This window comes from Artemia franciscana, chromosome 13, assembly GCF_032884065.1.
Source record: "Artemia franciscana chromosome 13, ASM3288406v1, whole genome shotgun sequence".
Taxonomy (NCBI): Eukaryota; Metazoa; Arthropoda; class Branchiopoda; order Anostraca; family Artemiidae; genus Artemia; species Artemia franciscana.
The window spans coordinates 18,606,352-18,619,125 of NC_088875.1; the positions used below are offsets into that span (position 1 = coordinate 18,606,352).

General features: G+C 35.6%; 2 protein-coding genes across 3 annotated transcripts; one reads left to right on the top strand and one right to left on the bottom strand.

The window, feature by feature from the left end:
• Positions 1–559: 559 nt before the first annotated feature.
• Positions 560–880, top strand: LOC136034269 (uncharacterized). The gene has a single exon (XM_065715410.1). It carries the CDS (start codon positions 560–562, stop codon positions 878–880), a length of 321 nt encoding a protein of 106 aa, XP_065571482.1.
• A 1,523-nt stretch (positions 881–2,403) lies between these two features.
• Positions 2,404–8,796, bottom strand: LOC136035092 (uncharacterized). Of its 2 annotated transcripts, XM_065716677.1 has the most exons (3): positions 8,657–8,796; positions 6,375–6,705; positions 2,404–2,795 (listed from the first exon to the last, which is right to left on the bottom strand). In XM_065716677.1, the coding sequence occupies exons 1-3, from the start codon at positions 8,682–8,684 to the stop codon at positions 2,492–2,494; spliced, it is 663 nt and encodes a 220-aa protein (XP_065572749.1). In that variant the 5' UTR covers positions 8,685–8,796; the 3' UTR covers positions 2,404–2,491. The 2 variants fall into 2 exon arrangements, with proteins under 2 accessions (XP_065572749.1, XP_065572748.1); XM_065716676.1 differs by lacking the exon at positions 8,657–8,796 and having other exon boundaries at positions 6,375–7,812.
• Positions 8,797–12,774: the final 3,978 nt, after the last annotated feature.

The window sequence follows — 12,774 nt, forward strand, 5'->3', positions numbered from 1 at the left end:
CTAAATTTAGGAATACTCTTTTCTGCCAGTTTCTGAAAAGGCAATTCCTGTTAATTGAGCAGAACTTTAAGCCATAACACTGGGTTATCTAAATTTGGGAATACTCTTTTATGCCACCTCCTTATACATTAAATATATGGCTGACATTATTTAAAAGCAGAATGATTAGCCCAATGCCTATATTATATAGTCTATTTTTGTTGAGATTGTTGTTTAAACTAGATTTTTAAGTTAATCTGGTTTATTGTCCTTTTGCTTTTTTCAAATAAAACCATAGAAGCTAGCTGATCATATTTCTGGAAAATCTTGGGCTTTACATATTAAGCCAAACCTAGCTTATCTTTTTTTCATTTCCAGGTCAAGATGGAAGAGGAGCTGTTGCTACTTTTAAACCTGCAGTTGCTGCAGCTGCTTCTTTTGAAGAAGAGAAAGAAAAAGAAGTGTATGGGTTAGACCAATTTTTGATGTTTCAAGGAGGATAGGTCAGGGGCCATCTCATAACCTCATGAAAGAGCTAATCATCTCAAATGGTGTGATTATGTTTGCCAATTATGTCAGAATGACTCCAGAAAGTTGGAATTGCCTTCTTGGTAAGGTGTTCAATAAGTTGGAGAAGAGTACAACAAATATGAGAATACCCATATCTCCTGCTGAACGATTGTGTGTTACAATTCGTTACTTAGCAGATGGGAAAACCCAAAAGTCTTTGATGTATGAGCACCGCCATGGGCACAGCACAATTGTTGGGATTACCACAGAAACTATGACTGCCATTATTGATGCACTGAAAGATGATTATTTACCAAACTTGTCAACTGAGAACATGAAGGAAGTTGCTAACTACTTTTACTCCCGCTGGAACTTGCTGTGGTGCAATTGATGGCTATTCAAGTGGTTGCTCCTTATAAATCTGGGAGCACTTACTACAATTACAAGAATTTCTTCAGCATTGTCCTAATGGCAGTTTGTGATGCAGATTACAAATTTACGTTTGTAGACATTGGTGCACCTGGTAGTAGAAGTGATGGGGGAGTTTTCTCTGATACTCAGTTTGCCAGAGACCTTGACATTGGTGCTTTTCGCATACCACCTGATGCCTTTCTGCCAGGATCAACAACACTGTTTCCTAACTTTATTGTGGGGGATGAAGCTTTTCCCTTAAAAAGCTACATCATGAGGCCTTACCCTGGACAATATTTGGACCATCAAAAACGGGTATTTAATTACAGATTATCGCGAGCCCAAAGAATAATTGAAAACTGCTTTGGCATCCTTGTTGCGAAGTGGCGGATCTTTTTTACACCAATTCACACTTCACTTGAAAAAGTGAACCTGATAGTGATGTCATGTGTTTGCTTGCATAATTTCCTGAGAGTTAGGGATGGAGTGACAGTGATCACTGCAAGGTATATTAATGTTGGAGATGCGGACCAAGGTGATGCGGACAATGGCCAGTGGAGAAATGTCCCAGTCCCAACTGATACATGGGACAGAATAAACAGGCTTGGGGCAAATAACTATACTATTGAGGTGAAAAAACTTCGTGATACCCTATGCATTTACCTCAATGGTATTGGAAAAGTACCTTGGCAGAATGATATTGTAAATAGACAGTAACTGTTCAAGCCTTGTGTAGAATTATGTTGCTGCCTTATGATTTTACATAGTTATATTATTATTGTATATATTATGATTGTTATATAGTTATAATGAAAATGTCATAGTTTGCTGCACAATTTGATTTCTAAATCGTAGGTAATTTAGTAGAAGTGATTATACTGCAATCACTGTGCATAATTGGTGACTGACTACAGCAATCTCAGAATATTTCTTAGCTTTTAAGTATATATAATCTTAGCTTTTAAGTATATATAAGTACTTTTAAGTATCTGAAAGGTTACATATCTAAAAATCAAAATGAAATTTTGATATGAGACACTTTATATGAGATTAATTGGATGCTGTACAGTCATTCTTTGTCACATGTGGAAATAATTTTTCATTCTTAAGTTATTTTTAATTAAAACAGATTCTCAATTTTACAATACTTGAATATACACGGGAAAATTCATAAAACAATATACTGAAGTGAAAGTTGGCCAGTATGTACTTACAAGTTTAGATTCCTTGCTGTGAAACAGAAAACTTTTTTTTTTTAACTTTGTTCCCTCTACTTACATTTCGGGATCCCAAAAAGTGGATGGTGTTGCCATCACAACCAACATAGTAGCAGCTTCCAATAACTATTATCATGTATTAAATTTGTTCACAGTCAAATAGTATACATATCACAATCTTGTTGGAAGTACTGGCAAAATTTAGCCTATTTGCCATGGTTATAATATGGAAATGTGAATTTACTACAAGCTGTACACTACCATGAGAAATTACATCTGATTTGAATTACAAACTACTATTCACAACAGAATAGTTACAAGTATTATTGAGCAAACATTATACAAATAAAATCTTGAATAAATGGTAACTGTTTTTAGCAGTAATCATGAAAATTGAAACTCTTCACAACGTTTTCCTGTACTGAAACCCTATTTACTGCCATCTCTGTATACTTAGCAAGCACTCCGAACATTTCAGCCTGAGCCTTGACTCTTAAGTCAATCGGCAGTTTCTTCAAGTCTTCAGCCAAGGCCATGGAGACCCAATCCGCTGGCTGTTCTTTTTTGCTTTTCTGTTGCCCAATGACATCCACTAAGTCTCCAATTTTGTGTGACACGGAAGAAATTTGTGCATCCAGGTCTGCTGGGTCACAAGACTTCCTCCTCTTTTTATGGCCACTTGAAAAAGAAAAAAAAATGAACAAAAAAACATGAATGTTTGAACAACAAAAAGAAACCAAAGAGCAACCCCAGGACAAAGTGAATGTAGGAACTAGTGTAAGAGGCAATGAGTTTGAGCTGCAACAGCTATGAAAAAATGACTTAGATTAGGTCACAGGGTCAGACTAGGGCTAAGTCAAGAAAGGTATGCTTATTAGCTATGAATATACTAAGATTAATACATAATGACATCTTAAGAACCATGGGTCACTCAACTGATAAGTGAATTTCTTTTTCCTCATACAGTAGGCCACTTTACATTTATAACCAAGCTGATGCTTGAGATTTTTGCATTCTCATATAAATGCATTCTATCAATTTGTTCTTGAACAATACAAAACAAGCCCCAATAGTGATTAAATCCATTGATATCATTTTAGTCTTATGCCTAAATAAGATCGAAATTACCTCTCAGACTTTGGACCTGCTTGGGATGCATCCTCTGCATCAGTTTCTTTTGAAGGCACAAAAGAGACTGAAACAATACAAAATAAAATGTGGCATTGGTAGAAAAATGACGTTGTAAAAAACCTTTCTCAACGAATTGTGAAATTGCAATTGTGGAAGTCCATGGACCTAAGGTGTTAAAACACAGAGAACATAGCTCTGTGACATAATTTGTTGATTATTTCACAAGGGGCTCTAGCTATGGGGTTGCTAATGTCTCTACACTTGGTGTGCAGTGCATTCTGGCTTGTTTTGATTGTAGCCTATTTGCTTGAGACTACTTCTCAACCCATTTCCACCCTGATTGGACACATTGTGCAGTGGCTTCTTATGATTTATTTTGCTCGCTTAATATAGGCTACTACTGAATGAACCCCTGCCCCTCTGCCTGTGTTTGCTTTACTTTCTTGGCTTTGCTGTGTTACCTGTTTATTTTTAACCTAGGCTATTGGGATATTTGTTTTCTATCCTCAACATTGATGGTGGTCTTATCAACAATCTACCTATTCTTGAGAATAAGCTTCAGAATCATTATATATTGTGTTTAAAAGAACATTTCATGGCTAACCACAGCATTGGTGTACTAGACATTAGTCCCAACTTTAAAAAATTTTCAGTTCCAGTTAAACATATCTACTTATGTAGCATCACACCTTAATTCAAGAATTTTATTTCCGAGTAATACTTTTTTTTAACTGTAGAAGTGCACAAGAGCATAGTAATAAATGTGTAGCCTATTTACCTACAAATTACAAAGATGAAGATTTGGAGAGATTTTTTCACAAAAGAAGAAGCTTGATTTAAAAAATAAATATATTTTTAACAGAAAGCAACTGACATCAATGAAATCACACAAAAAAACTCATGGAGAATAAATAATGTCAGCCTTATATTTAACCAATAAGGAGGTAGCACAAAAGAGTATTCCTAAATTTAGAAAAGCCAGTGTTATGGCGTTAAGTTCTACTGAATTAACAGGAATTGCCTTTCAAGGAGGCACACTCGTGCCTCTATAAAGAGGCGACACACGACAATGTTAAGCGATCTTCGGTTCCAGTGGTCGCAGACTGATGGGGAGGGATGCATTTCGTAGCCCGAGCTCCAACTAAGAAACCTGCAAAATTTCATCCCCCTCCAACATTTTCTTCATGGGGAAAATCTGGCCGAAAGTTTCGACCTGTCAACCCAAGCCCCCCTTTAACGTTGTCCGATCGGGCTGAAATTCACAAGTTAAGGTCCCCTAGGGCCCAGGAGCTTATCCGCGAAATTTCAGCTTGATCCGATAACTCCTTCCCTGTTTTCCAGAAACCACGCATAGCCACTTAAAATTCATTTACTTTTTTTCCTAGACGCCTACAGGTCACATCCGACATCGGATCTGGGTGTACGAAGACTCATTCGATGCGGAATTCTCCGAGTAAGTGCCCATGAAAGTTTCGTAGGAAAATCTTAACCCCCCGAAAGTTTCGACCCTCCAACCCCCCCCCCCCACCCCTTTTAACGTTGTCCGATCGGGCTGAAATTCACAAGTTAAGGTCCCCTACGGCCCAGGAGCTTATCCGCGAAATTTCAGCTCGATCCGATAACTCCTTCCCTGTTTTCCAGAAACCACCCATTAGCTATTTAATTAACGGATTTCTCTCCATAAGAGCCCATGTTAATTTGAAATTTTTAAAAGCTATTGAGAAGTTATATTTACACACATGCAAGTTATTACCTCAGTTGGTAGAGCGTGAGACTTTTAATCCTCGGGTCAAGAGTTCAAGTCCCTTACGGGAGGTTTTTTTTCACAACATCAAAAAAATTTTGATAACACCTGGACAGCTTATCATTTGAGAGATAACAGAATATTAGCTTCTTATGAGCAAAAGAAACATTTCGGTCATTCTATCTATTTTGTTTCTATTTTATACAATGATTTAAAAGCGGGGGGGAGGGGGGAGGGTTCCTCTCCTAATTCCTGTACAAGGAGTACTCCTGTACGAGGAGTACAGGAATTATTAAATTACATCCACCATGGATTGTAGAAAAACGTACAGAAATAATATAAAAAAAACTTCGTTTTCTTAAAGAGTTAAAGAGGCTGCGTCCCAAAGTCGAACCTTAAAACGTACAGGAATTAGAAGAGGCAGTTGGGGGGCTGCCGCCCCCCAAACCCCCTGCTTTTAAAAACTCTTTTGTACAGGTTTTTGGTTTTTTTGCTAACCCCCCGCTCTTGGCTTCGGAAAGGCCCTCTTTTAATTAACAAAAAATTGAAATGAATGAATAATGGAATAACTTCGAAAAATGTTAAACACAAGAGGGCAGGAGAACCATTGTGCCGAAACTAGAAATTAGTAACAATGAAGTCCCCCCACAAAAAAACCTGTCCAAAAGAGTCTTTAAAAGCTGGGGGTTTGGGGGGCGGCAGCACCCCAACTGCCTCTTCTAATTCCTGTACGTTTTAAGGTTCGACTTTGGGACGCAGCCTCTCTAACTCTTTAAGAAAACGAAGTTTTTTTCATATTATTCAGAACTAAGGCCAGAGAAAAAGAAACTAATAATAAAAAATTAAGGTAAAATGTTGTTTTGTCAAAATTTATAACTGTAGAAGTGCACAAGAGCATAGTAATAAATGTGTAGCCTATTTACAAAAGAGTATTCCTAAATTTAGAAAAGCCAGTGTTATGGCCTTAAGTTCTACTGAATTAACAGGAATTGCCTTTTCAGAACTAAGGCCAGAGAAAAAGAAACTAATAATTAAGACTAATAAAATAATTAAAACTAATAAAAAATTAAGGTAAAATGTTGTTTTGTCAAAATTTTTAACTGTAGAAGTGCACAAGAGTATAGTAATAAATGTGCAGCCTATTTACCTACAAATTACAAAGATGAAGATTTGGAGAGATTTTGTATTTTGACAATTAGTTAGTAACCTTAGCTCATGTCTCTGGGGGTGTTTTAAATTGCAGTTAGTCTTCAGCTTCTAGGATATCTGTGCTTTTTTACTATATGGAAAATTTTGTTCTCAAACAATACAAAACAAGCCACAATATTGATTAAATCCAGTGATATCACTTTAGTCATATGCCTAAATAAGATGGAAATTACCTCACAAAATTTGGACTTGCTTGGGATGCTTCATCTGTATCAATTTTTTTGGAAGAGTTCTGTGATGCTTCTTCAGCTTCTGGGGACAGGTTGACTGTTGCTATTTCGTCTATGTTGCTACTTCCAATAGATGCCTGTACATAATTAGTTATGCCAGCTCTTGGCTTGCGGAATTTAAGTTGGTCTGAGCAAAATGCATCAATAGCAAGGAAATGTGGCCAGGCAATAGGTTTTATTTCCCCACCTTTGGCTCCTGAAGGCTTTTTAAGGCTCTGCTTGTGGTGGCAATAGGTTTCCCTCAGCTTCTTCCACTGCTCTTCACATGAGTGAGCTAAAAGACAACTAAATATTAGCAAGGTCATGGTGGTTCTGTGCTGAAGATAGAAGTTTTTAGAATAAATAAAATAAACCTGAATATGAAACTAGGAAATATAGAACTCCTGTCTGTTTACAGGAAATGGATAAAAATATGTAGGTTTTATTACACTAAAGCCATAGGGCCATAGCAATTAAAACAAAACAATGAAGATTAACTTATAAAAAATGACATTATATAAACATAAAAGTCACAAAGAAAACAAATCACAAATTTTACTTTCATGCTCAGCTGCCAACCTGAGCAATTGCCCTAAATTTTTAAACCTTGTAAAACATTCACCCCCATTACATTCACCAGCCATCTCTCATGACCCTCTCATGCACTTCTCATGAAGTGCAATAGGAAGCTATGGGCCAGCCATTCTATACTTTTGCATGCCCTTCCTGCTTACTGTCCCCAGATTTCTTCTTCCAGACCTTCCTGGGACATACAGACAATCAGCAATATTAATACAACATGTAAAAAGAACAACAGTCCATATTTTTTCACAAAAGAAGAAGCTTGATTTAAAAAATAAATATGTTTTTAACAGAAAGCAACTGACATCAATGAAATCACACAAAAAAACTCATGGAGAATAAATAATGTCAGCCTTATATTTAACCAATAAGGAGGTAGCACAAAAGAGTATTCCTAAATTTAGAAAAGCCAGTGTTATGGCCTTAAGTTCTACTGAATCAACAGGAATTGCCTTTTCAGAACTAAGGCCAGAGAAAAAGAAACTAATAATAAAAAATTAAGGTAAAATGTTGTTTTGTCACAATTTCAATAGATATAGACCTATCATGTAGGCTAATTTCAGGCCATCTAAAGGGAGAAGCAGTGGATGTGGGTAGTTCAAAATACATTCCTGGGGCATACTTTAGCCTGTAGTCACATCCCTGAAAGTCTCATTTTCCAATTTTGAAAAAAAAAAATAAAAAAAAACATTGATATGGCTAAAAATTCTACTCAAATAGCAGGAATTGCATTTTCAGAACTAAAAGCAGAAAAAAAGCAACTAGTAAATGAAAATTTAGGAAAAGGATGTTTTGTCAAAATTTCAGTAGGTAATAGACATGTCATGTAGGCAAATTTCAGGGCCCTCTAGAGGGAGAAGGAGTGGAGGTGGGTACTTTAAAATACCTTCCCAGGACATACTTTAGCCTATAGACCCATCCCAGAAAGATTCATCTTTTTAACCTAACAGGTCCATTAACTAAAATTTTACCAAAACTAGGCCTGTTTAGGCCAGCATATGGTGTGCCAAATGTTAGAAACATAATGCAAAGAGTATGCACTGGGTATGCCAAATGTTACAAATAATCTATTTCTATATCAAGTGTGTGTCTGTGGTAGACTTGTCTACCATTCAGAAAAGGGGTATGTGCAAATAATTAATAGTGAGGTAGCCTAGTATGCCAAGTAGGCTACTAGACAAGCCAAAATAAAACACTTAGAATATGGTACCTAAAATCATATGGCTTTGTACCGGTTCCCAGTGAGGTCCACAAGTTTTTCTGGGTTATCACTCATTTAACAGGTCACCACTCCAGGGACTGAAGGCCCATTCTTGAAATCTGGGTGATCTTTTTGTGGAGTGATGGCCCAGTCAGAGACATCACTCTTCAGACTGATCACTCAGATTCAAGAATGGATCATCAGTCTATAGAGAGGTCAGCCAGATTTCAAGAATAGGTCATGACTCTATCAAGAGATCATTCAGATTTCAAGAATAGGCTATCAGTCCCTGGAGTGACGACCTCTCAAATGAGTGGTCACTCATAAAGACCTCTGGACCCCTCTGCTGGTTTCCCCTGCTTTGAAGGAATGAGTGAGCAATAGTTGCTTCTTTTGCAGATATTATAGCATCTGATATATGGTCTAAAGTGCAACCACACAACAAAAGTAGTGTTCAACTCACCACCAAACTGAGGGCACATAACAGTCATAGCATAACTAATTTCTTTGAATATATTTTCTATGCATATTCTATCTTTGTGTTTTCCTTGAGAAGCCTGGAATAAGACAGGCTTCTCTCGGACTAAAGAAATGAGAATGTCTTCAGCTTCAATATTCCACATTTCTCAATATGTTTAAAAATTTTGCTCTGAGACTCTTTCCCTATTGGTCAACTTTACGAAAAAAGTTAACTAAAGTTTAACTTTCATATTTGGTGTCGTAAAGTTGTAAAGAAGTTTAACGAAGAAACTTCATGAAGCTTACCAACCACTTTATGAACTTTACGAACGTCGTCTGAGCCGTGCTAGAGAAATCCTTACCATATTACTGAGGGGTCATAGCTAAGCACTAGAGAAGTCATTTTTAAATATATTGTGCTTAAGTATATTTAGCTTGTTGCAATTAACTAGAATTTTACCCTTATTTTTTTCTTAGTATACAATGTTTGATGTGTTCTAAGCCAAAAGAAGGAGCTGTAGGCCTATTGAAGAAATTATTGTAAAAAAGGGATTCTTTATAATTTTCATAATAATTATAGCTAATACATTCTACATGTAGCCCTACTTTACTCTACACTCAACCTTCCTAATATAGAAATATATTGCTGAAATTACATATTTTCCATTGATTCTTCCAATCAATCCCTTGACCCTAGTTCCTGTCAATTGAAGCAACTGTGAAAAAACAAGGACTGGAAAAAAAGTAACAGGTGGCACAGTACCCTGGAAATATGTAATTTGGGGGATATATTTGCACATTAGACAGGTTGGGGGTAATTTTTTGTTCTCCATATTTTTGACACACAACTAAAGTGAACATGCCACTGACACCTTTTTATGCTCTTTCCAAATATAATAATTGCTTCTATTGTAAATTCAAATTTAAATACTTTTTGACCTAACCTAAATAATTTTGGCACTGACAAAACATAGTAAATTATTTTGTCAAAAACAACCAAATATGCATACTTTAGTTGAAAATTCAACACCAAGAAAGAGGAAAACAGTATAATATTGTAAAATTTATTTATCAACTTAATTGTGGATAATCAGTGCTTTTTGGATTATATGACATTTAAAAAAGTGGATTTATGATGAAACAATAAGTTTGAGCCCAATGTTTTAAAATTTGAGACCAATGTATTAATTCTTTTTATGCCCAAAAACTAAAATATTTGGTCATTTTCAAAATTTCAAAACTGCTTAAATTTGAATTTGCAATAGAAACAATTATTATATTCATAAAGAACATAAAAAAGCATCAAATGGAATGTTCACTTTATTTGTAAGTCAAAAATATGAACAAATTTTTTTTACCAATTTATAGTATAGAGCTGCATGATTTTTTCCCTGGGTACGTAGACTAAGTGGAAGGTCACTTGTACCTGATGGTGTTTCTACTGTTATTAAATATAAGAAAACAACTTTTTTTTAACTGAAAGTAAGGAGCAACATTAAAACTTAAAATGACCAGAAATTACTTCGCATATGAAAGAGGCTGCTTCCTCATCAATGCCTTGCTCTTTACGCTAAAGTTTGACTCTTTCTCTCAATTCTTCTTTTTAAAACAGAAAAACTTTTTAAAGCAGCCTCTTTCATATACGAAGTAATTTCTGGTCGTTTTAAGTTTTAATGTCGCTCCTTACTTTCAGTTAAAAAAACTTGTTTTTTTTTTATTTAATTTCTGAACGTTTTTGAATCAATGCATGTTTTGATTTTGGCTCTCCGCAGAGGAATAATTAAAACAAAATTTGCATTTTTTTTTGGCTAAATGGCTTTCTCATAATTTTGATCGAATGATTTTGAGAGAAAAAGAGCAGGGGAGGAAGCCTAGTTGCCCTCCGATTTTTTGGTTAATTAAAAAGGCAACTAGAATTTTTAATTTTTTACAAATATTTTATTAGTAAAAGATTTATGTAACTTATAAATTAGCTTACGTAAAGAACTTTTGTATTCTCATATTTTTATTACATATATGAGGGGGTTCGCCCCTTGTCAGATCCTCACTCTTTACACTAAAGCTTAAATTTTGTCCCAATTCATTAAGAATGACCCCAGAATCATAAAAGCTGTAGAATAAATAGTTGAAATTACTAAAAATACTTTAGCGTAAAGAGCGGGGTATTAGGAGGAGGTGAGCCCCTCAAATGGGTAATAATTTCTGTTTGTTTTAAGTTTTAATGCTGCTCCTTACTTCCAGCTGAAAGAACATTTTCATATTTATTTTTTCATTGTTTTTTTTTTTAAATAATACTAGTAAATCCTGCACTCCCTTCACGGAGATTTTCTTCCCCCATGACAAATTATCGATGGAAAGTTCCCCAAGCATATCCCCCTCTTCTCAACCCCTCCCCCAACCAAAAAAAATCCTCCTGAAAACGCCTGTACACTTCCCAATAACCATTACTATATGTAAGCACTGGTCAAAGTTTGTAACTTGTTGCCCCTCCCTTGGGGACTGTGGAGGAGTAAGTTGTCCCCAAAGACATAGTTATAAGTTTTTTCGACTACACTGAATAAAATGGCTATCTCAGAATTTTGATCCATTGACTTTGATAAAATAATTAGCGTGGGAGGGGGCCTAGGTGCCCTCCAATTTTTTGGTCACTTAAAAAGGGGACTAGAACTTTTCATTTCCGTTAGAATGAGCCCTCTTGCAACATTCTAGGACAACTGGGTCAATACGATCACCCCTGGGGAAAAAAAACAAATAAACATGCATCTGTGATCTGCCTTCTGGCAAAAAATACAAAATTCCACATTTTTGTAGATAGGAGCTTGAAAATTTTACAGTGGGGTCTCTGATACGCTGAATCTGATGGTGTGATTTTCGTCAAGAGTCTATGACTTCTAGGGGGCATTTCCCCCTATTTTCTAAAATAACGCAAATTTTCTCAGGCTCTTGACTTTTGATGGGTAAGACTAAATTTAATGAAACTTATATATTTAAAATCAGCATTAAAATGCGATTCTTTTAATGTAGGTGTTGGTATCAAAATTCCATTTTTTTGAGTTTTGGTTACTATTGAGCCAGGTCACTCCTTACTACAGTTTGTTACCACAAACTGTTTGATTAGTTGGATAGAAGAAAAAACAAAGAAAGTTCCTATTGAAAAGAAAAGAGCCCAAAATTGAGATTGAATTGTCAAAGCTTGGAGGTTTACCCCTTCAGTCTGTTTAAAGAAAACAAATTCAAAATTGAAGCTTTGTTCATTTCAATCTTAAAGGTAACCTATGTTTGTGACACTTCATTAAATGTTTGTAAAGGGATACTTTTATTTATTCATTTGTCTTGTCTGTTTTCTACAAGATTGTTTTTTAATCTTTAAATTGATATGCATTTCTTACAAATTAATTAGTCATACCAGAGTTCTATTTATGAGTTTTTGACCTATTTTGTAATCCCTGGTCTCAAAATTTCATATAAATTTGTTGAAGCTAGGACACATAGAAATACTGTCTGTTCAAAGAAAATGGATAGACATAAGTAGGTTTTATTACACTAAAGCCCTAGGGTCATGGCAATTAAAACAAAACAATGAAGATTAACTTTAAAATACTTGACATCACATAATTATAACAGTCAAGAAGAAAAACAAATCACAAAATTTTACTTCTCTGCTCAGTTGCCAACCTGAACAATTGTCCTACATTTTTAAACCTTGCAAAATATTCATCCCCCTTACATTCACCAGCCATCACTCATGACCCCCACTCTTATCTATACATCAACAATTCAGGGAAAAGGAAAGACTGAAAAGGAAGTGCAATTGGAACCTAGGGCCCAGGCATCCTATGCTTTTGCATGTCCTTCCTGCTTACTGTCCCCAGATTGCTCTAGGTGCTCATTTAAATTTTGGCCAATTCTTGCTTAGCTTAGAGAGTCACATTACTGACCCCTTTCCTAAACCAAATAAACTGGCAATACCAGTAATTAAACCTGTACTCCTTAGACAAGAGATTCTCAACCCAAATTGCCAACCACTTAGCAATGAACACAAATATGACCAGAAAATCAAGTCATAGTTGCCAGGATGCCTTGCTGCCATTTTCTCTACTGTCCTATAAACAATATATATTT